The sequence below is a fragment of the Hyalella azteca genome, unplaced genomic scaffold (genome assembly GCF_000764305.2).
Source record: "Hyalella azteca isolate HAZT.00-mixed unplaced genomic scaffold, Hazt_2.0.2 contig7231, whole genome shotgun sequence".
Taxonomy (NCBI): Eukaryota; Metazoa; Arthropoda; class Malacostraca; order Amphipoda; family Hyalellidae; genus Hyalella; species Hyalella azteca.
The window spans coordinates 254,449-281,271 of record NW_025937359.1 but is presented as its reverse complement, the minus strand read 5'-3'; the positions used below and the strand labels follow the sequence as shown (position 1 = coordinate 281,271).

At 36.1% G+C, this 26,823-nt stretch overlaps 2 protein-coding genes across 2 annotated transcripts in view; one reads left to right on the top strand and one right to left on the bottom strand.

Moving 5' to 3' along the window:
• The window catches only part of LOC108669278, a 33,609-nt gene extending 6,986 nt beyond the window's left edge, over positions 1–26,623 (bottom strand). Inside the window, exons 1-2 of the mRNA XM_018156582.2 lie at positions 26,524–26,623; positions 989–1,034 (exon numbers count right to left, since the gene is read on the bottom strand). Of these exons, the coding sequence (XP_018012071.1) occupies positions 989–1,026 (38 nt within the window). The 5' untranslated portion in view covers positions 1,027–1,034; positions 26,524–26,623. The remainder of the gene's footprint in view (positions 1–988; positions 1,035–26,523) is intronic.
• On the top strand, positions 7,611–16,173 carry LOC108669277. The gene is made up of 5 exons (XM_018156581.1): positions 7,611–7,716; positions 9,050–9,241; positions 10,358–10,507; positions 13,967–14,026; positions 15,171–16,173. The coding sequence occupies exons 1-5, from the start codon at positions 7,666–7,668 to the stop codon at positions 15,327–15,329; spliced, it is 612 nt and encodes a 203-aa protein (XP_018012070.1). The 5' UTR covers positions 7,611–7,665; the 3' UTR covers positions 15,330–16,173.
• Positions 26,624–26,823: the final 200 nt, after the last annotated feature.

Below are 26,823 nucleotides of genomic sequence, written 5' to 3'. Positions count from 1 at the left end.
ATCAGTAAACTATTGACCATCAAACTTTATTATTTCCTTCCCTATTGTATAAATCAAATAATTTTCTTGAAATGTATAGTCGAGATCGAACAATTGGCAAGAATTTTTTTAAATAAATTCGAATATATTTGCCGTGATTTGAATTTCTTCGCCGTGATTTGAGTCACTGAAATCCCCATGAATCAATTCATTATTATTATTATTCGTTTGCCTTTTACGTGTGCCTTTTGTCCATATCTGACTAGTTGAGAGACAAGCCCATATAACTCCTGATGATAATGCATGATTTCTTCTTCGCATTATTCAAGGCATCTTAGCTTCATATCCTAATCCCTTTGCTATTATGCTACCGAGAGTATCGTTTAGAACTTCCATTCTGCATGGAATTAGTGCAATTATTTGTTGAAACTTAACCCAGAGGTATGTAGAAGAAACTTCCACAGAAAAACACGGCCGAGAGTAACGCAGATGTTCAACATCATTTATTTAATTTTTCTATTGACCAGGGTACAGTTTGAGCTCAAACCAGAGACGGTTTAGCAAACTCGCTGCTATAGTAAACTCGTCGCAACCGAGTTACGTGTGCTGTAGTAATTCCTTTTGGGTGCTGCAGTTATGTGGTTTCTCGCACTAGTATATTCAAGTTTGAGATTTGAACCACCATTAGCCGCTTGAGCAGGAGTGAAAACGAACAGCAAAATACGCAACATTTTAACAACTGTTAACAGACTTCGCGGATCATCAGTCTACGGGCAATACGTCCAGGCATCAGTCTTTGTGGAGACGCTCGGCTGCATTTGAACGCAGCCCAAGCGGATCGTGATGGTTGCACGCCTAGAATGTGCTCCCTATGCCACCGGTCACGCTTACGCGCGAATATGCTGGTTTAGAAAGGAGAAAACGTTTTTTCCCCATATGTTTTGTTATCTCGAACTTGTAAATATAAATGGTACTATAATTATTTAATTCCCTTTTCCATGCTACTCACTTAATCCTGATGCAGGGCAGAGTAGACTCGTCCTTCATGTCAGCTCCTAAAATCAGAAAAGAATTACAGTCAGAGCGAGTTGAAAGTGAATTAATGAATGCTAGGATGAAATTTTTAAGATTTCAAGTACAGGCATAGCTTCGGAAATTATTTGAAATAATAATATTCCTGATGCACTGTTGTGGGACAGCTTGCAACAAATTAATCGTTTGTAGCGTAGAGCGGCCCATGACATGCTCATCGTCACTGGTCTATGAGGCGTAACCATTTTTGGGCTATTGTTGCTAAGTTGAAAAAAAGGCATAAGTAATAATTATGTAAACAGATAAAAATTGAAATTATCAGAAGAATTTATCGAAGTCATATATCTACATAATAAGAACTAGCCAAGCACATAAAAAATTTTACTTAGTACATTTTTACTTCAACACTTTGGGTCGCAGCACGGCAGGTCAAGCAAAGACACGCGATCAACATCCGACATTTGTTGAAGGGGCAGGTGCCGAACTTCAAACCCGCTTAGCCAACAGTCAGTATTTTCAAACATTTTTAGGCATAAAGTATAAGAAATGAAGTTGCTGTGTTATAGAGAAATAATTATTGTCAGCACGAGCAGTCAACGCAAACCACGATGTTGGCATCAAGATGCGCTTTAGAACACAATGCGTTGTTTAAAAACACTCGACTGCTACAGCACAATCAAGTAAAATTCAGAATTTTACTATATACATTCCAGTGATGTTTTCGAATTTTAGGGTGCCAGGTGCAACAGAGAACGACGAGTGGGCGTTATGCTGTCTCGTGCGAACTCATCTCATTGAATAGAATTTTTCACCGGCGCTTTCCCTATTCGTGGTTACCGGACCGGGAAACAACCTGGTCAGATTCTGATAATTGAATAGAGAGAACGCATGAGATTCGAAGGAGCGGCAGACAGCTGTTGCCTGCCATGCGGCGGAGCTTTCATATAGGAGCATCGCTGCCCGGGACCCCTCTGTTCGGACCCATCAATTTGGTCCATGATTGCCAACTGCATTGGATCGATAGTGGAGAGGAGCTACAAACCTTGGTCTGCGTTTTACATTAATTGAGATGGACGCACAAAATTTACAGTCTAAGGCTTAGCTTTTAGCAACAAGCATTTGAGGATCTGATTTCCCTAAAAATTTGAATTCCTACCTAGCTCCTTTCGAGCTTATTTTTGTGCCCAATTTTATAAGTAGTAATTTTGTGCCCGAGGCAACAAGTTTAGGCAATAACCAGCAGCTTTTGAATTTAGCTTTTAAAAGTATGGCAATCATTTTTTGTTAATTTCAACTCCAGATCCTTGAGATTTTTTTGATGCATCACAATTCGGGTTACCTTATCCGAATTCACTCTGCGTACGGCACCATTGAACTAGTTTGACAATAAATTTCAAATAATATTCTCTTATCAAGGCCAGTATTTTTCAATGACAAGAAATTAAATATTAACAACTCTTAACCTAATAATATGATATCGCACGCTCGATTCCAGTCCAGTCAAAGAGTACAGAGGTTTTTGTTGTTTCTACCAAATTATCTTTCTGGATTTCACATAACCTGGCAGCAACATTCCTGGTTAGAACCGTCATCGACGATGGCGCCTCCCGTAATTCGTGCAATTGGAGACGGAAGACTGTGGAAGAACGAACGTAAATTACGCTATACTGTTTGAATTTTCCCACTTTAGGGTCTCTGAAATAAATTCCTTATAATATTTTAAACCTATATTGAAATAATATAACAATAACAACTGAGACTTGCTTCGCTGTTCACTGGCGTTTAAATGAACGCAGTTTATTACGATGATGAACAATCATGCATTTCGATGTTCAGATGGTTATAATAAAATTCAAAATGTGCTGTGACTTCACACGCTTCTAAATATCGATTAACGTTGAAGATACCTTCACGCAGATTACAAATTAAAGGAATTTTGCATGATGTACATTGTTTTTATTACAAAACAAAAAGCAATGCTTCTGTTTCTAACAAGCAATTTCCTGAAAAAAAACAGACGATAATAATGAAACTGCGAAGACACGCGAAATTTTTTATTATCAATACAAAACAAAGCCTCCAAGGAAATTGAATGGGATGGAGAAAAATTGTTATCTATCCTTATGTCGGATTTTCAATTAATTTTGTTGCTAACTATTATATAATTTAACAATCAATCATATTCATTTCGTAACTGAAACTACATTTTATCCTTCATGGATTATTTGGTAAAACAATACATAACATTTTAGGACCAAAAGGAAATGAATGAAATTTGAGGGAAGAAATCAAATATCATAAAACGACGATATCATAATAAATACTTTTCAATCTTTTTGAGATAAAGTTTTACTTTTGCAGCAAGTCCGCTAAAGTGGCCTCGTTCGACTTGGTACCACCGCCATCCATAAATATCATCCTCCATTTAATGGTTACCTCTCATCTTAAATAATCTGCTAATAAATGAATATGTGTAATGTTCAAATCGAGCTACTAGCACCAGGAACCACGAGGTGTTAGACTAGTTGAATATCGTTACCAGATTATCAGGTCGTAAATATTTTTGTGAAATAAATACTGAATAGAATCATTTCATGGCCCCCGTAAGTGTTGGCGTAAAATCTGGAATTGACAAGTGGTGTGCGTGCAACCAGGTTGGGAACCCATACTGTAAACGCAGGGTTGAAGTGACATGAGGCAACAAGTCTAAGTTCAAATAAAGACTTTATTAATATTATTACTTGCAGGTTAGCTCGGCGTAGCTCGGGCTCGATATTGGAACAATTTTAAGCTCTCGTCATTCCAAATCACCAATATAATAGAGCTAATTAATGTATGTTAATTGAAGAAAGACCCTTTTGAACACACATTCATATTATAACATAGAAATCTCTTTCGACTCTTATTCCAAAATACGAAAAAACCTCCTTCAGAGGAAATTCATAAGGACAAATTTAAAAAAAAACTTTATTTTTAATCCAACCCTTTCCCTCAGGTTTGCAATGCCACACAATCTTCTCACGAGTAATAAATTTCAGGCCCAGGTAATATTCCAACGATGTATCTTAGCTACGATTTCTATAATAAATATTTTTATGCGGTACCAGGCTTCAAAGACACAAGACTATAACAAATGAAGAAGACAATGAAAATTGAGGTTTCTCTCAATTTATTGAAGTAAATTTGCGTGAGGAAATCAAACCTAAAGAAATTCATTTGAATTTTGTGTGGGGGTTAAACTTAGCTGTATTTTAAATACGTGGTTTGCGATTGTTTTACTTTAATTTTTTTCGCAGACGTTCTGAATGTCTCGAAGACCCGATCGGGAGCTTCAGATTCGACGAATATTGAATGTAGTCGAATGTAGTCAAGCTCGAATGTAGTCAATATTGAATGTAGTCAAGCTCACCTGAATTATCCCTTTAAGGAATACTAGTTAGTTGCCTTATTAAAAAACTTAGTTTTTCATTTGAATTATAACAGAAGTTAAACTAGGACTGAATTACGTATAGTCGTAATGGCAAGGGGAATATCTTCGGTATAGTTACAAAATATTAATTATTTGATATTCGTAATGATACTCGTAAAATGGAGTCCGTGGGTTAGATATGCCATGCTTCCTGTATTTCACTCTTTGGAGTCTGATGAAAAAATAAGAGAAGTATCCTATTTGCGTACCATCACTCGTAGAAGGCAGGCATAAAAGGGGGAAACACTAATTATTCTGAACAAACAAGTTACAAGCGTTATACTGCTACAAACACTCAAATTTATTAATACTGCAGGACCCTAGCGCGTCAACCCACTCCAGCTTACGAGTTTCCACCCCTGAACATGAATTTGAATGTCATTTTATAAAATATTCTTCAGAAATTTTGACCTCGTAAAAAATTTGACCACTGCATGAAAAAATTTCGTTCGTTCAAAAAACATCAAGATTGTAGGAGTGATGTTAAAAGGTTGGGATGCAATACCTGTCCTCTCATTAATCAATAATGCAGATGATGAAGCTTCCGATTGAAAACAAAGTCTGCATGGCTACATACTCGGGTACACCAACACTTCAAAATTTTCAGCCATCCATTGCTGCAGTTGTAAATGCACGCACAGAACAATATTGTGCAATTCTTATCTGATTTGCAATCAATTAAACTCTCGAGCGCCTCTCCGAGTTCAACAAATCGCATTTTGGCACCGCTCCGGCGCACAGGAATACCGCGCCGCGTGATTTATAGAAGCGAGGATGAGCACAGAGCGGGCGATGCATCGACATAAAGTCGACTTTTCGTTCTCTTGTGTTGAGTGCTACCGACGAGTTGTGCACGAGAATTTGTGGCTGCAAAAAGACCGATTGCGAGAGGCCGTAAACAAATAAAAAATAAAGTATTTCCAACTGTTATCTCTAATCGAGCCCCTTGCTGCATTTTTTTTAGCTTTCCAGCACGTTTTACAATTTCGGAGGCAGTTACCAATTGGCGAATATCTTTATACATCGATTCATTATTGAGTTGATAATAATTAAAAACCTTGCATGGAGATGCCATTACTTATTACGTCTGCATCATACTCAGGTCTGACCAAAACCAAGTTCGATTATTCAATAATACTGAACATATTCTCCAGACTAATAAAATTTAAGAGAAGTCTTCACTTTTACCTATTGTGTGAGATTTATTGCCGAGTTCGTGCACGTAATACAGTACATAATTATACATTCGCGTATATAATAATACATAATAATACATATCAGCAATGAGTATCCGATAATGTTTGGTAAATGTACGTCGTGCAGCGCTAGTGGCCTCGGTTTCGGTCGTCCTCTGCCGTGTGGTGCTCCACATCCCTGTCTTGCATTTAGGCACTTGGGTGATGAGGCATCTCACGGTTTGAGGGCGTCTTGATGGCATCCTGCCGTTTGACGCTATCAAATGTGGTCATTTCGCAGTCGCAATGTCCATTAGTCCAGAAATTATCGAACATAAATTTTCTGGCCGTATAGTCTGGATTTTTGACCGTGCACTCTTGGACAAGCGGATTGCGCTTTCCTTGGACGCACATGGGCATCATATTTTATGCATTTCAATTTTTGATTCATTGTTACGTGAGAGCCGCAGCACAAAGCCTAGCTCATGTGGATAAAGTGGGCTCAAGTAATATTGTCACGGTCATCCGGCTTCGCTGCCAGCTCGTGGAACCCAGAAGGTTTAACGGTATTCATTAAGAACCTGTGTGGATACTGGCAGGGAATTTTGCAGATCATTAATAATTGAGTTAAGCTCCTTACACCTGAAAGTTATAATTGATTACATTATCCAGCAATTGAAGGAATTTTAGATTAATTAGGCAGCTACAAAACATTAGATAGTCAATAATTCCCCACTATGTTCAAATTTCAATGCACCATATACAGGCAATTGGCGGGCTACAATAAAAATTAACATAGCTTACTCTCCCTAAACAAAGTTGTTAATCATACGAAAAATGAGGTGCAGAAAATGAACTATATATTGACAGAATATGTGGGCTCCAAATTCACGGAAGTCAAATGTAGAGAAAACAGTCGAGTCGCGCAGTGCAACAAATGAGTGTCGAGGTTGCCTCTCATTGGGTCGGAAGAGAAAGAGCCTTGAAAATAAAATAGAAACTGTAACAGCGTGGGCATCGAATCCATAACATCGGATCTCCATAACAACTTTTCTGAGGAAATTAACTTGCATGTCATTGATTGATACGATAGATATTCTCCAGACTTATAAAATTTAAGAGAAGTCATCGGCATCGCAATTTCTGCGCTTCATTTCATTGGAGGAAAACCAGATTAAAGCGTTTCAATCTTCGTTTCACCAAAGGATAGTAAGATTGGCATCGCTTTGTTAAGTTCCTCTGTATGGAGTGTTGTGGAGAAACGAAAAGATTCTAACTCAATGCCGGCGATAGCATACAATTCTAAATTCCATTCTGAGCACGAAAGAACCCCAGAAGTTTCGGATTAGCAAACTTTCTCAGCGCTCAAGTTCAAAGAAAAGCAGCGAAACTTCGCGTGAGATCCCATCAAGTTTTTAATAGTTAATTTAAAATGAACTTAGACGCTCTTAGAGGCAATTAAAGAAATTGGGATCTGCCGGCAGCACCACTGAAACAGTAAGATGCTTCAGCGTTACTTAATTACGCTAATTTATTTAACCGATTATTTAAGGTTAATAATAGCTAGTCAATTAGTCAATTCAACATTTTAGTAACATATATGGCCTTTCATTGGTTCCTGTGGAATTTTGTGATTGGTGCAGCGATGGAAGCAAAACTATGATACGATCTAGAAGCTTCCCGAGGCCTGAGATTTATTATTCGAAATTTCCGTATTTTGTCCTTATAGCAGCTTGTCAGAATTTAGCATCACATCTTGAATTTAGAAGCATGACTGTCTTATTTCTTCCATTCACTACTCGATCATTCAATTACAGGAACATGGAGATAACGTAGATAAGACAACTTTTCCATGCATAACAGTTGACTTCACTTGGCTCTGATAGTGCAACTTGCGATAAGAACGCATATTGATCTCATAGCTATCACCATTGTCTTCTAGTGTGTGATGAAGACCTGGGCTGGTGGGTTGTATCACTTCTGTAGAGTTGGCCACCACATGAATGTATAATGTGTGACTGCAAACGAGTACTTGTGATTGTGGTGAACTTTTTATTATGTGTAAGTATACTTCAAACTTGCCGTTGTTTAACTGCCGAATAGTGAACCTTGTCTGCAAGTGAAGACAACGTAACCGTGCATCATATGTAAATTATATGATGCACGTGGCGTCTATTGTTAGAGGGCGATGCTAATAATAAAGATCGATATATTAATGCCTGAGAGACAAGCTCTTTGTTCACGTGTTTTCGATCATCCGAGAACGATCATGTATGTTATGAAAATCTTGTATGAAGAGCAATAAATTATAAAAATAATATTAATGAAATGAATTTTTAAATGAATTTAAATATTATTTTTAATTAATTTTACAACTAATAGCATAATAATTAGATGCAATTCTGACAATTAAATTCAAAATTATTTGCTAACTTCAGGAGAGTTCAATTTTTTAAATTCAATAATTCATATTGAATTTTTTTGTAATTAATTTGCAATCAGATTTATGAATTGTATAATGCAAAAATGTATTTTAAAATTAACGGTTTCTAGCAAAGGAAATACTTCGAAAAGATTAAAAATTTAGTTACACAAGTTAAATCGAAAATAACTTTTATTGAGTGTGGATTTAATTTTTTGCGCCATTGCATAACTTAAGTTTATTAGGACTCATCAAGAATAGAGGGAAATTGGACTTTTCTCTAACTATTGCAATTTGTGAAACTGAATAAATACTGAACATTCCACTATCTATAAGTTAATAATATATATTTACGTGTAAGATGATATTTTTAGCATTTAGTCTGTGGAAACGGATGTAAAGGAGAAAGTGTCTGGTTATATAAATTATTTCACTTTATTTCTTTATCACCTATAGAATTTACCATGGGAATACGTATCATCATCAATGACTTTTTAGAAGCAGAAGATTAGTCGCTCACTCTAGGATTTGTATTTACACTCGTGAAGATGAATCAGTTTATATTTTTTTGCTTATTTAGGGGTCTTAGAAAGATTTTTCATCATGGCGTACATATGAATTCTTTAAGAAGCTCTTACGTAGATCCTCATCAAGCCATATTGTCAACAAAACTATGCTTTATTTTATTTAACTTTATCAGCAATGCAAAAATTGGGATAACCATTACCCGACATCGAATTTTCCCCGAAATTGTTTCAAGGGTACATAACATTTGCATGTGAAATATGGACAGGTTAAAAAACACTCCTAAGTCTGAAATATTCTAAAGTTCAAAACATGACACAAGTAAAGCATTATACGTTATTCAAATCACACATCATATTGTTGGCAGCAGCAAAAAATAACATTAAAAATTTAAGAATAATTCAAGAGCGTGTCAACAGAGAATTATTCTTATTCATAATTGAACAGAGCGTATCTCTGGCCGGCATCGGACTGCTGGTGTTCCAGAGTCACGAGCAAGGGCTGCTCACGCAAGACGAGCTCAAGAGCGGTGCGCTGAACGTGCCGCTGGCCCTAGGCTGTGTGCTGGCCATCGCTGCAATCACTGCAATCTTGGGCATCATCGGCATCGCAAAAAGATTCAGCGGATTGCTCCTCACCGTAAGAAGAGTTTTAAATATGAAATTTATCACTAATTATGATTAAAAAGTGTTTTTCTAATAGTTAGATACTTTACATCATGTGAATACATGTAATATATATTCCTATACATGTAACATATATACCTCCTATATACTAATTAACAATAAAGAAACATCAAAGGAAAGAAATTTTAAAACGTTCGCAATCATGCCAATAAATTCAGCCAGTAATTTGATAATAATGTTAACTGTTACGTTTATCCCCGAGTATATCATTTCATCAGTAAGCGGAATCCCAAATGAAGTTGTAAAAAAGCTGTGAACCGTGCTCTTAAGAAGACTGAATGAGAAGGTGTTCCCTGAAGGTGTGCACAACGATTCTCCTGCGTTGAGATGAAGCCAGCTGGACGTTGAGCATTTAAAACTTTTAATTAATAAACAAATTAATCAATCAATATCCACGCTCCTGAAAATTTTACCCAACTTCGAAACTGTCAAACTAATTTATAACCTTCATTATTCAATTTTCATAAATAACCTGACACGACAGCAGTTGTAGAAAGCATATCAAATAGAACCTAGAAAACGTATATTTTTTAATATTTGATAAAATTCTCTAGTACATACATTTTGCTATCATCTGTTTTACTTTTATTGAAATTCCAGCAGACAAATCAAAATTGCGAGTCATTTATTTATAAAGTAGTTTTAAAAATATTTTCTGAAATCCATGTGTGTTCTTTTGATTGAGATTGCACATATTGTAGGGGTAGAAATGGCAACTAGAAAATAATAAATTAAAATCGGAAATTAGAAAGAATGTAATTGGCTATTTGATATCCATATGTCATGCATATCTTGCTCCTAGAACAGTTATGTTTGCGAATGAGCATACTATTTAAAGTTACAAGATTCAATGAGTCAGAAAACTCATTTTCCAAAAATGTCCACCTATTAAAATTATGGAGTTATTTAACTGTTCAATATATATTTCGAAATTATCACAGCCGATTTTTAAATGCCCGTGTCCGCTTCGGTCTAAAACAGGACAATCTGATTATAACCTTTTGAGCAAATGATGAGACAAATGTGAAAAAGAGACGAGTTAAACACTATACATGGTGACTGTGAGCAGCAAAGCGTGGTGCTGCACCTGCTCGCGATGGCAGAGTTGGCGCTCTGCGGCTACCACTTTGGCTACGTCAATGGCAGGAAGTCTATACTAGGGAGAGTTGAGGACGTCCTATTGGCCGCACAAACACTCTGGTCCATCGATTTGACCAAGGTTAGTGCAAGACATTTTTTTACTGACTCGTTGTTGATAAGTGTGATTTTTTAAGAACTGTATAGTTTTTTACGTACGGTACCTAGTCATCAGGGTTTCCCATTTATATCCATCACAGCAATATATTTTTCTTACATGGAGACTGAATTGTAGAAAAAAATTTATTTTTCATGAAATGAAATTGTTGTCATATTCCAGAAAATTAATTTTCGCGCATGTAAACAGTCAAATCACACCTGCTGTCCGCATGCAGCACGAAACGCACAAGCGCAGCAGAAATTATCGCGAACGCACTGCTCAGTGCGTGGCATACGCATGCAGGCGAGAACGAAATCACTGACAACTTTTTGGAAACAGTGCAAACTTACCATCTTTATTCCCTAACATCCATTTTCGGCAAAACATAGCCTTTTTAGACATCTATAAATATCAATCTATTTTCTAAATTTCAGATTCTTCAAATTTATTGAGAGATAAGAATAAAAGTTCTGCGTTGTTGGACAAATACTGCACAAAAGAATCACCGTATTTCGCCAAGTGCACATTTTTTCTGAACCATCTAAAAAGAAGGCGACTTGATAATATAAATTGCAGCTAAATTTAGTTGGTTAACTTTAATACGTCCCCTTCTAATTTACTTTAAAAGTTAAGATCCTCATGTATTTTGGACATCAATCCGTAAATTCGTGGAATGATTTCTGAACACAAAGTATAATCTCCATCTAAGATTAGGATGCTTATTGTGCGCGTTGTCGCACACTGGAAATAAATTGAATGAACAAAGTCCTAAAGTCAGATAAAATCACACAATCACTATAGCATAATCGCTCACTTTCAACCCTCTAATTCTAAAAAGTTTATTACCTATTGACTGGATTGCCAGAAGTGGTCCGGGATCAACTATCCCCGAAATTTAGAAATTTCGGGGATAGTTGATCGAATCCCATAAAAAATAATAAAAATAATATAATCATATTAACGAACCGTTCAAACCTATATTTTGCATAAAACAGCCATTTGAATCCTATTTTCAAATATAAAATGTTATGCGTCTTCTTAATTAACTTGGTCGTGGACACCACTAAAATAAATTTTTTTCATCTCTGATTTAATTCTTCCCTCTATAGTTTTGTAATGGCTCAAATATATGCAGATTATCGTGCAAAACAAAAAGTTTCGGCTCACGGTAATATCATGACAAGCATCACGGACTCGTCAACAGATCCTGTATAAATTTTACGGCTCCAGGCTTCAAATCAACACACTTTGAAAAGAAATATGTAGAACTAATTATATTCAACAGATCAACCAAATATATATACAGGGTGTCCCAAAATAAACGATACCCAACTTTGAATGGCTGTAACTCGAAAAATAATAGAGGTAAAAAATTTTGGAAGGTCAGGATTTGTTTCCTATGTTTTTCTGCATCTCTCCACCAAAAATCAGACAGATCGATGTAGCCATAATCGTTTGATAGAACTTTCAGTGACATGTGCTAAAATCGTGCTTGCGCAAATTTTTAGTAAGATCATTTGCATACTCATTACGTTGTCTTGACATGTTTTCTTTTTGCTGTTTGATTTTTAGCGCATTCTCTCATTTATAAAAAAAATGCACTATTGTGCTCGCCATGTCCGTCTGTCCGTCCGTCCGTCTGTCCGTCTGTCTGTCCGTCCGTGACTTCATGTTTTCGTCGGCGAGAAAATGCGCTCTCTGTCACTCACTGCAGTGAGTACTGTGTTCCATTTTTTGTATCTTTGGTGAGACAAAAACATGGCAATCTTTGCTGAGAGGCAATCATGGCAATCTTTGGTGAGAGGCAATCATGACAATCTTTGGTGAGACACAATCATGGCAATCTTTGGTGAGACACAATCATGGCAATATTTGGTGAGAGACAATCATGGCAATCTTTGGTGAGAGAGAATTTCAATACCAAAGATTGTCTCTCACCAAAGATTGCCATGTTTTTGTCTCACCAAAGATACAAAAAATGTAACTCAGTACTCACTGCAGTGAGTGACAGAGAGCGCTTTTTCAAGTCGACGAAAACATGAAGTCACGGACGGACAGACAGACGGACAGATAGACGGGCAGAAGGACGGACAGACAGACGAACATGGCGAGCACAATAGTGCATTTTTTCATAAATGAGAAAATGCGCTAAAAAATGAAACAATGAAAAGAAAACATGTCAAGACAACGTAATGATTATGCAAAATGATCTTACTGATACTTTGCGCAAGCACGATTTTAGCACATGTCACTGAAAGTTCTATCAAACGCTTATGGCTACATCGATCTGTCTGATTTTTGGTGGAGAGATGGAGAAAAACATAGAGAACAAATTCTGACCTTTCAAATTTTTTTAACTCTATTACTTTTTGAGTTACAGCCATTCAAAGTTGGGTATCGTTTTTTTTGGGACACCCTGTATATATTGCGGTAGCTGAATTAATCAAAATTTTCGCAGGCGACAGCGATCGACGTTTATCGGGAATATTGATACTTTATTAATAAATATTTGATTTATTGATGACATCAGGGATAAATACTGGGAATCAGCGAATCCCTCGATATGGCATGTCGCCTAATATGCTTTCATAACAAGTCTTCGACTAACATTATGCTCATTGAATAGAAAGCCATTCATGTAAATAATCACCAGTTTTGAAAATGAAAAGAATTGCAGCAGTGATTATAGATGGAATATTAATTTAAGAAGATTCAATATTATAACTTATTTTGGTTCTTTAATATAGGTTTATTGGGTTAAGGACTTCCAGTTCGAGATACTACATTGATAGAGAGAAGTGATTCACATGCTGGAGATATGTCAGAGAAATAGTGGAACAGACTCTGATTTTTTACATTGCTTCATATTTGAATTAAGTGTTAACTTTTTGTGACAGAATAACAACAAATATTCTGAATCACTATGTTAACATGTATTATTATGCATAATTTCCCCTATTTTAATGAGTTTTGGCGATTCTACCTCTATATTGTACTTGAACAATACATGCCTTCACCCACATTAAACGATATCAATACTCATTCATCGAACGAAATGTGAACTTAAACCAAACTAAATTAAATGTTGGTTATGTATAGTGCAGAAATCTACTATCTTTCTCAATAATATTTGACTGCGAGTGCCTGCAAAAATTGTTTCGTGGAAAACTACGCGGACTTTAAGACTTCAAAGAAAATGCTTAGCGAACTAGAACTAGTTTTAGTTTGAGTTATTACGAAGCACTTTTAATTACAATAATTCAATTCATGTTGTGGAGTTTTGAATGAGAAGCAGGCGCTCAAAATGTCAATGTTTGAACTCATTAATCTCAGTTTTCCCCTCCGTCGCAGTAAGCTTCGAAGGAACGTTGCAATTAACGCCTTTTCAATTAATGGGTTTCCCATTTTTATATTTGCTGAAAATCATTCATTTCTCTCCAGGAATTATCCAGCTCGACGACGTCATTGGTGACTGTGATAGTCCTACAAATTGTACTTCAGGTAATGAATGTGGTATTTGAACTTGTTGCTTCCACTGCTTTATGGTTCCAGATGTTAAAATACAAAATATTATCATACAGTGACTTATTTTGAATGAACATTAGTTCTTGTGTCACCCATAATGCATAGCTACTTAAACTCGACAGATCTTAAATGAAATGATTGCTTTGTTGCCCTGCAATCTCTCAAGTTGATAATTATGCATAGCAAGCGAAGAAAGGAAGAAAAATAAATTCTTAACTGGTATCAATTATAATATGATAAACTCTTTTATGAGATCATCGTTTGATAATCACTTTTTAAATATATTTTAGCGCATTTTCTCATTTTTGGAAGAAATGCACTATTGTGCTTGCCATTTTTGTCTGTCCGTCCGTGACTTAACATTTTCGTCGACGAGAAAATGCGCTCTCTGTCACTCACTGCTTTGAGTACTGAGTTATATATTTTTATTATTGCATTGTATATTACAATCATTGTAACAATATGTAATATTATATATTATTGTTAAGGTATCAGCATTTTTCGCATTATTATTATGAATTTATACCAATCAAAATTTATTTTCAATTTCTTAGTTAATCCATAAAAAAAGTTATTAATGTTTTTCCAAGCCTCATATATTCACATAAATTCATGTCCCAATAAAAAATTTTCTTCTATATTTTTAGATGTTTTTGATGCTAAAACACTTAGATGCCTGCTTTTTAAATGTTCTAATACTTAGCTGGATCTGGCTCATGATATTTCCAAGCATTTAAGGTTCAGGCAATGAATTTGCTCATCGTGGCAACATCAATGCCTGTCTATCAACTTAACCCAATATCTGTCTGTCTCAATAAACGAATAGAAGTGGATAAAAACCAAAAATTAATGAAATTATATTCATCAATATACATTTCCATCGCTGAAACATGGACTTCTCCTCATAAACTTATCCAAGTATTTACATTGCAAATTTATGGATGCTGTTAAAAATCATTTTTGTTTTATGGATAAAACACTTTCTCTCAATAGCATTCTGTCTGAAAGTTTATGTATATATATTTTTCTGTAAAAGTATATCTGATGATTTTAAAAATCTCATAGAATATTAATTTTAAATGTGTTTGTGTATTATTTCAAGCATGAAATTTTCTTTCAGGAAATGGGTATCATTTTGGCTTTGGTCGCCAGTCGTTGGGAGTACTTTGACGGATCAATGATGATACCTGATTTTCGGAATGACTCCTACAAGCCTGTCAAGAAGTCGGAATCACATCGAAATGAAGCCCACACGACCGTCCACAGATCTTTATCTTGAACAATCACAACCTTGACCACCTAAAGAAAGACTTGCCAGAATTCAATATCCCTCCGACTTTGTAAATAAATTCGATGACATTTACTATGAGTAGCAGTCGCTTGATTAAGACTTTCTTCTAATTCTAAGTTTTGAAAAAATTCTAAGTCCTCTTTTAATGCGCTGGTGAGAATTAATGTTGCAAGCGCACAGCGCTACGTGCGTGAGTCGCGATTTCTTTTGTAGCATATAGCTGTGTTCTTTTGTAGCATATGTAGCTGTGATTTCTGTTTATGGTTAACGACGAAATTATTCGTACAACCCTTTCTTTTCAATGTTTTCCCGAATAACTCGAAAATTAATGAGTATATGAGCCTAAGATTTAATCGAACTAAGGAAAATATAATAGGAAAAATAACACTCCATTTTCAGAACCAAATAAAATTTCAAAACGTTTTAACATGCAGCAATTCCGAATACCTTCAGGCACAATTATTCGTATAGTTAGAAAATACTAACACAGTTGAAATATTAATAGTCAATGGCATGTTCTGTCATATTGATAACCTACAGCATTCTATAGGCGCGAAAGCCACTGCTATCGTTTGACCGTAAATAAGGCACTGCCCAATCGCTTGTATAGCTCATTGCACAACCCTTTATGTGCATTTGTAATGTACATATTATTATAATTTTATATGTGTTGCCCAATACTCCATACAGGTCCCACAATAACTCCGCTCTGCACGATCGGGAGAAAACTCATAATCTATCAAAATTCGTATGAAGATTCCCCCTTGATATCATCTCGCAATGGCTGGTCAAGGATGGGTCAAACGGTGATGAAAAACCAGCTTCAGAATTTTATTATAGTATAGTATAGTATCTCCGGCATTAAATAAATAGGCCTGGATAGGCCTGTCGCCGATTCTTGTACTTTTCTTGACTAGACTGGCCTTACGGACGGTAGATTTAAAATCGCTTCTAGATATCAGTTGTTCCGTAGGGTACGAGGCATTTTAAGACTGAACATATGCTCATGCATGGCTTTGTCTAGTCTCAACAATATCTTCAGGGAGGCTGTTCCACATGTCAGTGACTCGAAGCGAGAAGAAATGTTGTCGCGTGGATAAGTTGAACCGCAGTTGTTTTAGTTTATAGCTGTGGCCCCTGGTGTTGGTTCTTGTTTCAAATTCTAGTAATCCTTCTGGGACCTTGTACAAACCATGAGTATACTTGTATACTTCAATGTCACCACGCAGGCGACGATAACGGAGACTGGGAAGCTTCATAATCTTCAATCTTTCTTCATAAGACTTGCCCTTTAATCCTGGTATTATCCTTGTTGCACGTCTTTGAACACTCTCAAATAAATTTTTGTCCTTTTCAAGTCTCGGTGACCACACAACGTTTCCAAACTCTAGGTTTGGGCGCACGACAGAGGTGAACAACAGCTTCATCATTTCTATATATAGGTACTCGTAGGAGCGTCTGATCAGCCCAAGCAGTTTATTGGATGTATTAACTAGCGTTTCAATATTAATGAAATCATTGTAATTTAAGGTAAAAGTAGAAATTTCCTAGCACATTTAATGATCTGTATCAAACAGCTATTTACATCAGGCCTCATAATGCTATAGATATGCACGATATTCTTGCATATTCTTATTCTTCATTTGAGGTGTGGCTCGTTAAGCAGATAATCTCCCACATCCATGAACGTGACTGCACTTTGATCCCATGAAGAAGCATTGTGACCTGGCAGCTAATGAGCCGGAAATGTTATACATTAGCCAAGTATTGACAATATTTTATTCAGTTTTTATTGGAGTGCATTAAACAATTTCTCCACATTATTTGATTACAATTTTAGTGAATTGTTACCATAAAATAAAATTTCGACCCTATTCTGTTGAATCTTCTATTCGGCATCAAGGAATTAGAAAGCATTAAAACTTAGTAAAGGAAAAAAGGAATTAGAAAGTATTAGAGTTTTAGGCTAGGAATATACATATTAACAGATCAGGCAGACACATTTTGCTCATGAGCGTGTCACTTGGCAGTTATCTTAAGTACGGGACTCACATAGCTGACCTGGCCTGTAGTTGGTACTTTCATTCTCATTCAAGAAGTCGTTACCGTAATAATGATGGTCTACTTATCACTCCCAATAAAGCGGTATGATAAATATCAAGTCTTAAAGCTTAATGCCTTATTTCGTTCGTCGCTACACGTAGATTTATCACCAGTTGTTGAGGCTGCATCACAGTAAAGTCCATTAGTCGGAGATACCTCAAGTTTGAAAATAGTTAATTATGAACTACTCCAGATGAGAACTTCGAATAAATATTGATATTTTTCAGTTTCACGAACTTCGTGGCACGTGGAAACAAATCTCGCTGCAATATATTTCAGCAGCAATATTTCCGAGGAAGGTCGCTGGAGTTGCAGTAGACTGAATCCTATAGTAACCATGGAAACTTTATATATTATTGCCCTCGTCCATATCGCTGGAATAGTTCAATTATTCAAGCACGCGTTCCACGGGCCTACAGGCCTGGGCAAAAACAAGTTTGTCGACCGAACAAATAGTAAAATATATGAAAGTGGAACATGCAAACACATTGCAGATTTGCCTTGTATTTTATTTCCGTTGAAAACATCAACTGCGGACTGGGTGGCTATAATTAAGTCCCCTTCAAGTACAAGACTCGAATTTTGTCAACAAGTTCGTTGAGTTTCGTTCAACTTTATTGCACGTAAAGCTGTACCATTACAGTGCATATAGAAAATTTTTGGGCTACAAAATTTGCGAAATAAGTTAAATATGAGTAGTGTGCTTCAACAAAAAGGTACTTCGACGCAACTATGCATGCGACGTAACCCTACGTCAACCAAGTCGACATAACCACGCATGCGGGACTTTTGACAAGAAAGTTGACACAAGCAGATTAAATTGAATTAAAAGACATATTATATAAACGGATCAGTGGAGATGGTGTGTACCACGTAAATAATGTTTTAATGGACTAGTTAAATTGCCAATATTACATTTTTATGATTATGGATTCACTGGTGATGTAATTTTATTGTGATTATGAATATGTATAATTACTAATATCCAAAATTAGTAAATTTTGGGAGGAGCTCTTCGTTCAAGCATGTTTCATTAAAAATAATGCCTTTTTTCTTGTAACTTAACTTTTCTAGATGCCTAACCATGCTAACTGCTGTTGATTCTAGTAATTTTAATATTTCGCCAAAGGAATAGTGCGATAAAATTTGTTGACATGAAAATGACTGTAAGGAATGGAAAATGGTTGAAATGAATGGTCGGCGACTGAGAGATAAGCTCATGGACAGTCGGGATGCAAATTTTCTAACTATGAAGCTTAAGGGTTCGTTGCGACCTAGTTTTTTGGCTGTTTAGGAATGGCTGGTTCCGTAGGACCCAAAACCCGCGCAAAAGATAACCAAGAGACAACCCTATATATTAATGATCATTCGATTTATTTAACATTGTTGATTATTTTTGCAATCAGTCCAACTTCCATTTCCTGAACATGGTCTAGTATTTTAATGATGTTCAGTTATTGAGTGACCTAACAATGGATGAATCGCATGAAATTGTGCCTTTCATGAATTTATCAGTAACTCTAGTTTAAACCAATACAAAGTCTCATTTTAATAGCATCTCGAATACCAAAGTAAAAAAATAGTTGAAGCGGTAAGTATCCATCTTCACTGTGAATTCCAAGAAAATTTTTGGATGGTCAAATATTCTTGGTCTCATTTAATGTTGGTGACAAATACTTCATAATTACTAAAAAGTGATGATATTCAAAGCTACTCTAACTCCGCTGTGTCAGAAGCGCACCCTCCCATCCATGTTTAGAAAGAAATTGCTGGTCTAGTCCAGGCGGCAAAGTTATTGATGGTCGACCATCGACCCATCATTGGCCTTTTGAGTCCAGACGACGCTATTCTCGCTGCCATACATTCACATCAACAGGAACTCTGCAGTCTGCAGCCCTAGGAAAGCACACAACTCGCAAAATTTCGAATTTCTCCTGTATGTATAAACAAATTTAAATGCTGCCATACATTGACCTCCGGAGGTGCTCTGCAGCATGCAACTCGCAAAATGTGGATTTTTCCGCCATTAAACAAATTCAAATGCTGCCATACATTGGCATCATCAAAAGGAACTGTGCTGCGCTATAATAGGGCATTGAATTAACTAAACCACAATAATTTATTCCTCCATAAACCAAAACTACTGATGCAGTCACACAGAGGCGTGAACAGCACATTGGCGTTCTAATTCCTTTTTTAGTAAACGAAGTTGAACCTTATAAATGTTTAGTCTGCTCGTTTCATTTCGATTTGAACTGAATTTTTGTGGCATTGCTTTAGCTTTTTCCTTGGCTTTACCCTCCCTTAGTTCAATTATTTATTGCCTATATAACGTCCGTGCAACCTCTGAAAACGCTAGTTAGGCTCATTTATTATTATTCAGCTTGAGCAAGTTATGAAATTCTTTCGGTTGCCTCAGGTCTTTGAATTTTTTGTTGGCTTGGTACGACATAAATTTCCAGGGAAGAATGTTATTAAATTTCTATTGAACTTCATTTTTGCAGGAATGCCAATAATTTCACTCACACGAAACCGAGTAATTTCATAAGACGTTGGATCTGCCATAAGATAAAGATGTAAACCTGTTTTTAATGAGGAGGCAATAGAAATATTTTGATAGATTTTATGTTAATGGTCTTCTTTGACATATCCTTGCGTAGTGTTTCATCATTTTTTTTTACTTTTATCCATAATTCCATGGCAGCGGTACGTGATAACAAGATGTCTGTCTATTTTATGTCAATCATGCGTCTCAATTAGATATCGTTTTAAACTTAACATTATTATTATTCTATTTTATTATTAATTCTTTGCATTGTGTATTTCCGCACACTGTCTTGATGTTAGCTGATTTTTTTGCTAGTTCTGAAAGTCTTACGCATTTTCATATGTGCATTTAAAGTGGGCTCCACCATACGAAATTAAATTGAAATAACTTGAAAACAAAAAGAAATTAAATGGAGTAAAAATGACAAGGATTTGAATTAATAAATCTGAGGCTAAGATTTGTTGAGGGGAGTTTAGCCTAAAGATTGTATAGATGATTGATGCTAAAAAAACAACCGGTTTAATAAGAATTTTAGTATATTTTTCTTAATATATTGTCATCACTTGTGAAGTTTTTTCACCCTTAAAGCAATCATGGCCTAATGTTTGGAGTAAATAAATGTTACTTTTTGTAATTCAGAAGTCGGAATAAATAATGAAGAAATATCGTTTTATCCACAATTCTCATCGTTTGAAATAAGTGATTTTGATATTTTTATATATTAAATAATTTAAAAAGCAATGCCTGATAAATATAAAAGGTTGTCTAGTGGGGACCTTGGAGCCGCTGGATCGCGGCGAAAGATCAAAGAGGTCGCAGAGGCGAGTCTACGTCATCGATCCCGCAATAATCCCAAGTGGCCGCCTTTATGCCGACAAGATTACCGATGAACGTCGAAATTTGTTTTAAAAGGCAAAATCATGACCACTATCTAATACTTAAATGCTGGGTTGGCACGTGATACGTTCAGGGTTATTGAGAAAATACCGAATTTGACGGTACAAGCGATAACGAAGTGACTTACAGTCTTAACGCAACATAGGATATAAAATACAGTGTCAAGATGCAAGTCTAGAAACCGTGAATTCATGACTAGATTTCAATCATTGTCAATGTTCAGTAAAGTGCATATACAAATATCTTGAACTAATCTTCTCTTTAAAATCATTTTAGAATTAAAATCAGAAGAGGATCCATCATTAAAATGATGGATCCTCTTCTCTAGATAAGTCTGAACCGTGCGGAACAATAAAATTGTTCAAGCAGACTTCAGAAATCCTATAAAGCTGAACACACTCCAGGCCATAAAAACATACCCACATCCCCGAGCAATAATTTTTTACGTACAAAAGTTTTACAGAGAAATCATCCAATCTTTAAAGTTTTAATATCAACGTCTGCATTACACATATTTAAAAAACTCCCATTGTGGCTAAATAATGCAACCCAAAATAATATTCGTTCAATATATATTAATACTCAATACTATTCGTTCAATATACAAGGACGCCACGTAGCGAGACCAAAACATGATGATAACATCTCAAATCAATGATCGCGACAATTGAATGCATAAGCAATGAGGACAAACAAGGTTGATATCGATTCATTAAGATGCATTGTTCATCAAAGTACGTGCGACCGAGACCACACTATTGGAGCACCGGACGGCGAAACAATCATCAAGCAAGAACGTCTTTAGAACATCATCAAACAGGAACGCGGACAATGAAACAATCATCAAGCAAGAACGCAGACAGCGAAACAATCATCAAGCAAGAACGTCCTTAGAACATCATCAAACAGGAACGCGGACAACGAAACAATCATCAAGCAAGAACGTCTTTAGAACATCATGAAACAGGAACGCGGAAAATGAAACAATCATCAAGCAAGAACGCGGACAACGAAACAATCATCAAGCAAGAACGCGGACAACGAAACAATCATCAATCAATAACACGGACAACGAAACTGCAGCAACTCTGGTTGATCTGAAGAACCGTATCACTGCTACGGTGCACTCAGGAACAGAAGATATGCTTTCTCGTGTGAGACGAGTTTGGCTACCGTTTAGAAGTTCAAGTTAAACATCATTACTGATTTAAATATAATTGAAGTGAAAATTTGGAAACCAGCGCGTAAAGTGTTCGGAGATTTCAATTCTCGACAAAAATGTTTTTTGGAGTAAACGTGCATTGGGACTTTCTTAACATAGGCGCATGTGATTATGCTGCAACATAATCATGGGTTCGGGCGTGAACATGTACATTTCTGTCTAATAAATATTGTTTAACAGTTCTGAACTTATTTATTTATATTTTTTAAGTTTTTATTCATGAACGAGCCCTTCCAAGCTCGAGGGGTATTATGATTGCAAGGCGGGTTTCGTTTCGAAGCTCGAGGGGTATTAAGACAAGGTTTCGTTTCGAAGGATTATTGATTTTCTGCTCATTAATTAAGGTACCGGCACGTAATTGCTTGGAACTTAAATGGACAACTTAAATCGGCTGAGCTACAATTCCACATTTTCGTAGCAGCAACATAATTAATGTGACCGGTCTAACAGCAATATTTTCACGCCAATATCTGTAAGATTTCTCAATTATCGATCTCTTTTTCCTCAAAGACGATTCCGGAAGATATTGCATTAGTGAAAAATTAAAACCTTCTGTAAATTTTATTAATGTGTTATTGTTGTTAATTATTTGTTTAAACATTCATTGGTTGAGAGTCACGCCAAAATGCGTCTGTTAATAAATAATAAATATAAATAATTGCTTGGAGACGACACACTTGAGATATAACATCGACGGTAAATATTATTTATGGTCGCATCCATAGACAGCAATTTATAACCATAACTAATGCAAACAACACAACTCGAAATTTCAGCGTACAAATAAATTTCTCAATTTTCCAGTAACATCAAGGCCTTAGAAGATAATGTTCATAGTTCAAGGATCTGCGGCACACGAACTCTGCTTTAATTACCTTATGTATTCGGAAAAATTATTCATGTATTGAGTGGGATACTTGGTCTGGAGTCTTTCCAGCATACACATTAGTTTGTAAAATAGCATCATCAGAGGACATATAAAAATAATTCAATGCGGAAATAATGGTAATAAGTTTTTTTATTCCATTTTATTTTCGTGGTCGTCACGTCTGACTATTACAGGTCAGCCGTCTGCAAAGGTGTCTCTTGTCCCAGTGCCACCTAGCAACTTCGCAACGTTTCACATAACGGTTGGGGATCAGCCTTATAAGGCTCCAAATACTGGCGAGGTTGAGCAGACGATAATATTCAAGTATGGTCTGTACTTGAGCACAGGTGCTAAGGGATTAAATAGAAACTTGTAACTTAAAGTAACGAAATCCAATGCCCGATTGCATAATGCAGACCGTCGATGCCTCACAAACTCCTCCACCTAAGCTAAAGTCTTGTGTGCTCTAGCCATGAATGAATTCCGTTATCATGGTGATGTTTATTCGGCAATCTTTTCGTGGCTAATGAACTGGATTTGAATGTTCAATGTTACTTTTCTAATCTCAAAAAATTTGCTAAGATCTCAGAAACCTACTTTTGGAAACTTTTATCGAACAATTTCAACATACGTTGCTATGTTTATCGATTCCTGCATCATAGCAACAATAACAAACACGTACATAGCATAGATCCAACGTAGTTATTTCTCTCCAAAACGTTTGTAAAACATTTAAGATGTAAAAATTAGGCTACTGCATTACAATATGATTCACTGATATCATTATTATTCGGACATGCGGCATTCAGACTGTAATTTTCACAAGTTAATAGTTCACCAATATAACTATATTTAATAGAATTATGTTCAGTCAATGTAACAATTTCCCCTTATCACCCGGAGAGGTAGGATGAAAAGATAAAAACTGAAGGTGAGACTGAGCGTCAAAACCCCAAACGTAGGGAAAAAAGGCGCATTAAAATATAGGTATACATCGCAGAACATGAGTAATAAATTCATATATTTCGCGCAACCCATCAGTAATATGCCTTATATTTAAATTACTTCAGAAACACAAGATGGGAGGTGAACATATGGGAGCGCTGCAACACTGACGCGAAGTCGCAATCACTACATGATTGCCGATGGACTGACATCAATAAAGTTAATTATTGCCTCGCCTGCCTAACATGCCTTTGAAGGCAGTGTACATGAAGCCTTGACTTGAAGGTCAACACTGATCGATTTTACTAAGAGTAGCGAACGCGAGAATACCTGTCATTGAACAGCCGTGTCAACTTTAGGCATTGCACAGAAGGCACATCAGCATTATTTCTTATTTAACATGGTAACCAAAAAATCTATGAGTCTACGGACTTTGTTCTTAATATTTAAGTAATTGTAAATCATGCTAGTGTTCCTAAATCAAACATATGCAATAACAATGAAAATAAATATAATTTAGTGGAGTAATGAACTCAGCTGCAATAACGTACAGTGAAACCGTTAGTTCCGATCCTAGTTTTCTTATCATGAGGTTCGAGACCATTTTCTTTATATTCTCTAAACATAACAATTATCTCTTCAAGAACATTCTGAGCCTCGAGCCTGAGAGTTTGGCGAGAGTCGAGTTTCTGGCAACTTGAGTTCAAACTTATCCGGGAACGAATGCGTGCAATGAATTATTTAAGTCGCTCTGAGTAAATAAACTTTAGACTTGGGAAAAATCGCGCGCTTCTTGTTTCCACGCAAAATTAATCGAAATTCTAGCCGTTTCTCTAAACTTCCTTCGTGTTTTACAACAATTTGTTTCATATCTTATTAACTTATTCATGCAATTATCTATAAAATGAAACTTTGTTTTCCATTCGCTCAATTTTTTTCAAGACAGTGAAAATTATTTAAAAGGTACTGAATCGTGTAGTACTATAACAAGCTTGCAGAATATAAATTAACTGACACTCAGAGTTGAGATGCTAATAACAAGTAATAAGTAATGTGTTTATGCGTCATAACTAGTTCAGAATACCAGTTTACACAAAAACACGATTTTGAAAAAAAGATTTTGATTTAATGCCGTTAATTTGATTACTTCACAAGAGCAACTCACAACGAAACCGCTGGATCAACTGAGCCCGGGAAAGTGGCTTTTCCATGTCCTTTTTCTCAACTGAATTTCTTTCGGATTTGACTTGTCTCTAATTCAATCAATGGTTGATAAAAACTTATTCATTATCTACACCGTTCTCATAATTTGTAGTTTTCCTGTTGAATCATTTATTCAATCCATCCTACAGATGGAATCAAAACGTTTCATGCAATGTTAGCGCTGAACGCGCGTTAATCACGATACGAGTGAGGACGCTGCTCGCTCCATGACAAAGCCTGAGAAAATAACGCGGAGGCGTTCAGGATTACATCTCTGGGCCCATACTCTCAAAAAGAGTTAAGAGATCGTAAGTTCATCAGCCAATCATTAACGGTCTTTCAGGCAAAATCCACTAATCATAGACAAGAAAATAGAGCGTAAGTACTTACGTTCACTTAGCGAGTTTTGAAAGCAAGGCCCCGGATCCTAGAAACACCTCCGGGCAGGAGCTGTCGTTATTGTCAAGAATAAAAAAACATCAAGGTTTCGAAGCGTTGAAATTCAGTACCTAATAAAAGCAAATCCAACGCCAGATATTTTGTTAATCTAAGCTTCTTAAGCATTTTGGATTAGTTCCAGCATCCATGCATTCACAATTAAGTGATTTGTATGCCAGTAGCATAGGTATAACTTTTTTCATATTCATAGTATTTATGTCGATTCTTATGTTAGCTCCGAGCAGACTGAAACTTTAACTGATTTTATTGTCGACAAGCATTCGAAATTTCCGCACTAAGAATAAGGGATAAAATTCGCTTCATGTTTCCCGTATAAGTTCAGAACCTGCATCATACATAATTATATATTTTCCTGGAGATCTATTTTCCGGGTTTATATCCTGCTTCGTACGACAATTTTCCGTCACCGAATATTCGATAGTTGGCGGTGACTTTGTACACTCAATTATCGGGCTAAGCTTCGCAAGAAGTTAGCATCGAAGAACTGCTACGTAATCCAGTTGACTGAGGGTGACTTCAATGAGAGCTGTTTTATAGTCGCATAACTAATTCTATTCCATAAAGTCACATACATTTTTTATTCCCTCAAAGTACCAGTAATGTCTAAAATCTTGAACGAACTTCGCATGCAAGTTGTTTACGACAACAAATTAAATGTGTGTCCGGATCTCAAAGATACAAAGTGCTGCTAAATACTTTATTTCAATAATTAGCTCTGGAATTTCATTATGTATCAAAGCAGTTTAAATTATATACAACTTCCAACTTTTGTATATGAAGATGTTTAGTAAAATATGAGAGGTCTTAACAGGTGAAAAACAATTACTATTTAATAAGCAATATCCATTAATTGTAGGAAAAACGATTACTTATTTCAATGACACCATTCTGAAGAAAACCGTTCTAGGTCCTAATAACACGAAGGTTAAACTCTTACTTGGGCTTTTATATGGCGTGTTTAGTGGGTTGCGATTTGTCGAGACTGCGTGCACACACAGCACTGGGACCGGGGAGCGACACACACCTCACACTCCGGGAGCTCGCCGGACACTGGCCCATTGAGACTCTGCCTTCCCTACTTACGACTCCTCTAACTTCCAGCCATGAGGCGTCATGAAATCATGGACTGCTTAGTTCAATTATTTATTTATCCGTAAAAAATCTATATATAGCAATTATATGATAAAAAATAAGTGTTTCGTGTAGCCAAGTGGCATAATATATTAAATGATGATTG

What these genes read in the sequence shown, in the direction of transcription:
- LOC108669277 (XM_018156581.1), top strand. Translation starts at nt 7,666, where the DNA reads ATGTGTGACTGCAAACGAGTACTTGTGATTGTGGTGAACTTTTTATTA. An exon ending in TCAGCGGATTGCTCCTCACC is followed by an intron (nt 9,242 to 10,357) that starts GTAAGAAGAGTT and finishes GACTGTGAGCAG; the next exon opens with CAAAGCGTGGTGCTGCACCT. An exon ending in TCCTACAAATTGTACTTCAG is followed by an intron (nt 14,027 to 15,170) that starts GTAATGAATGTG and finishes ATTTTCTTTCAG; the next exon opens with GAAATGGGTATCATTTTGGC.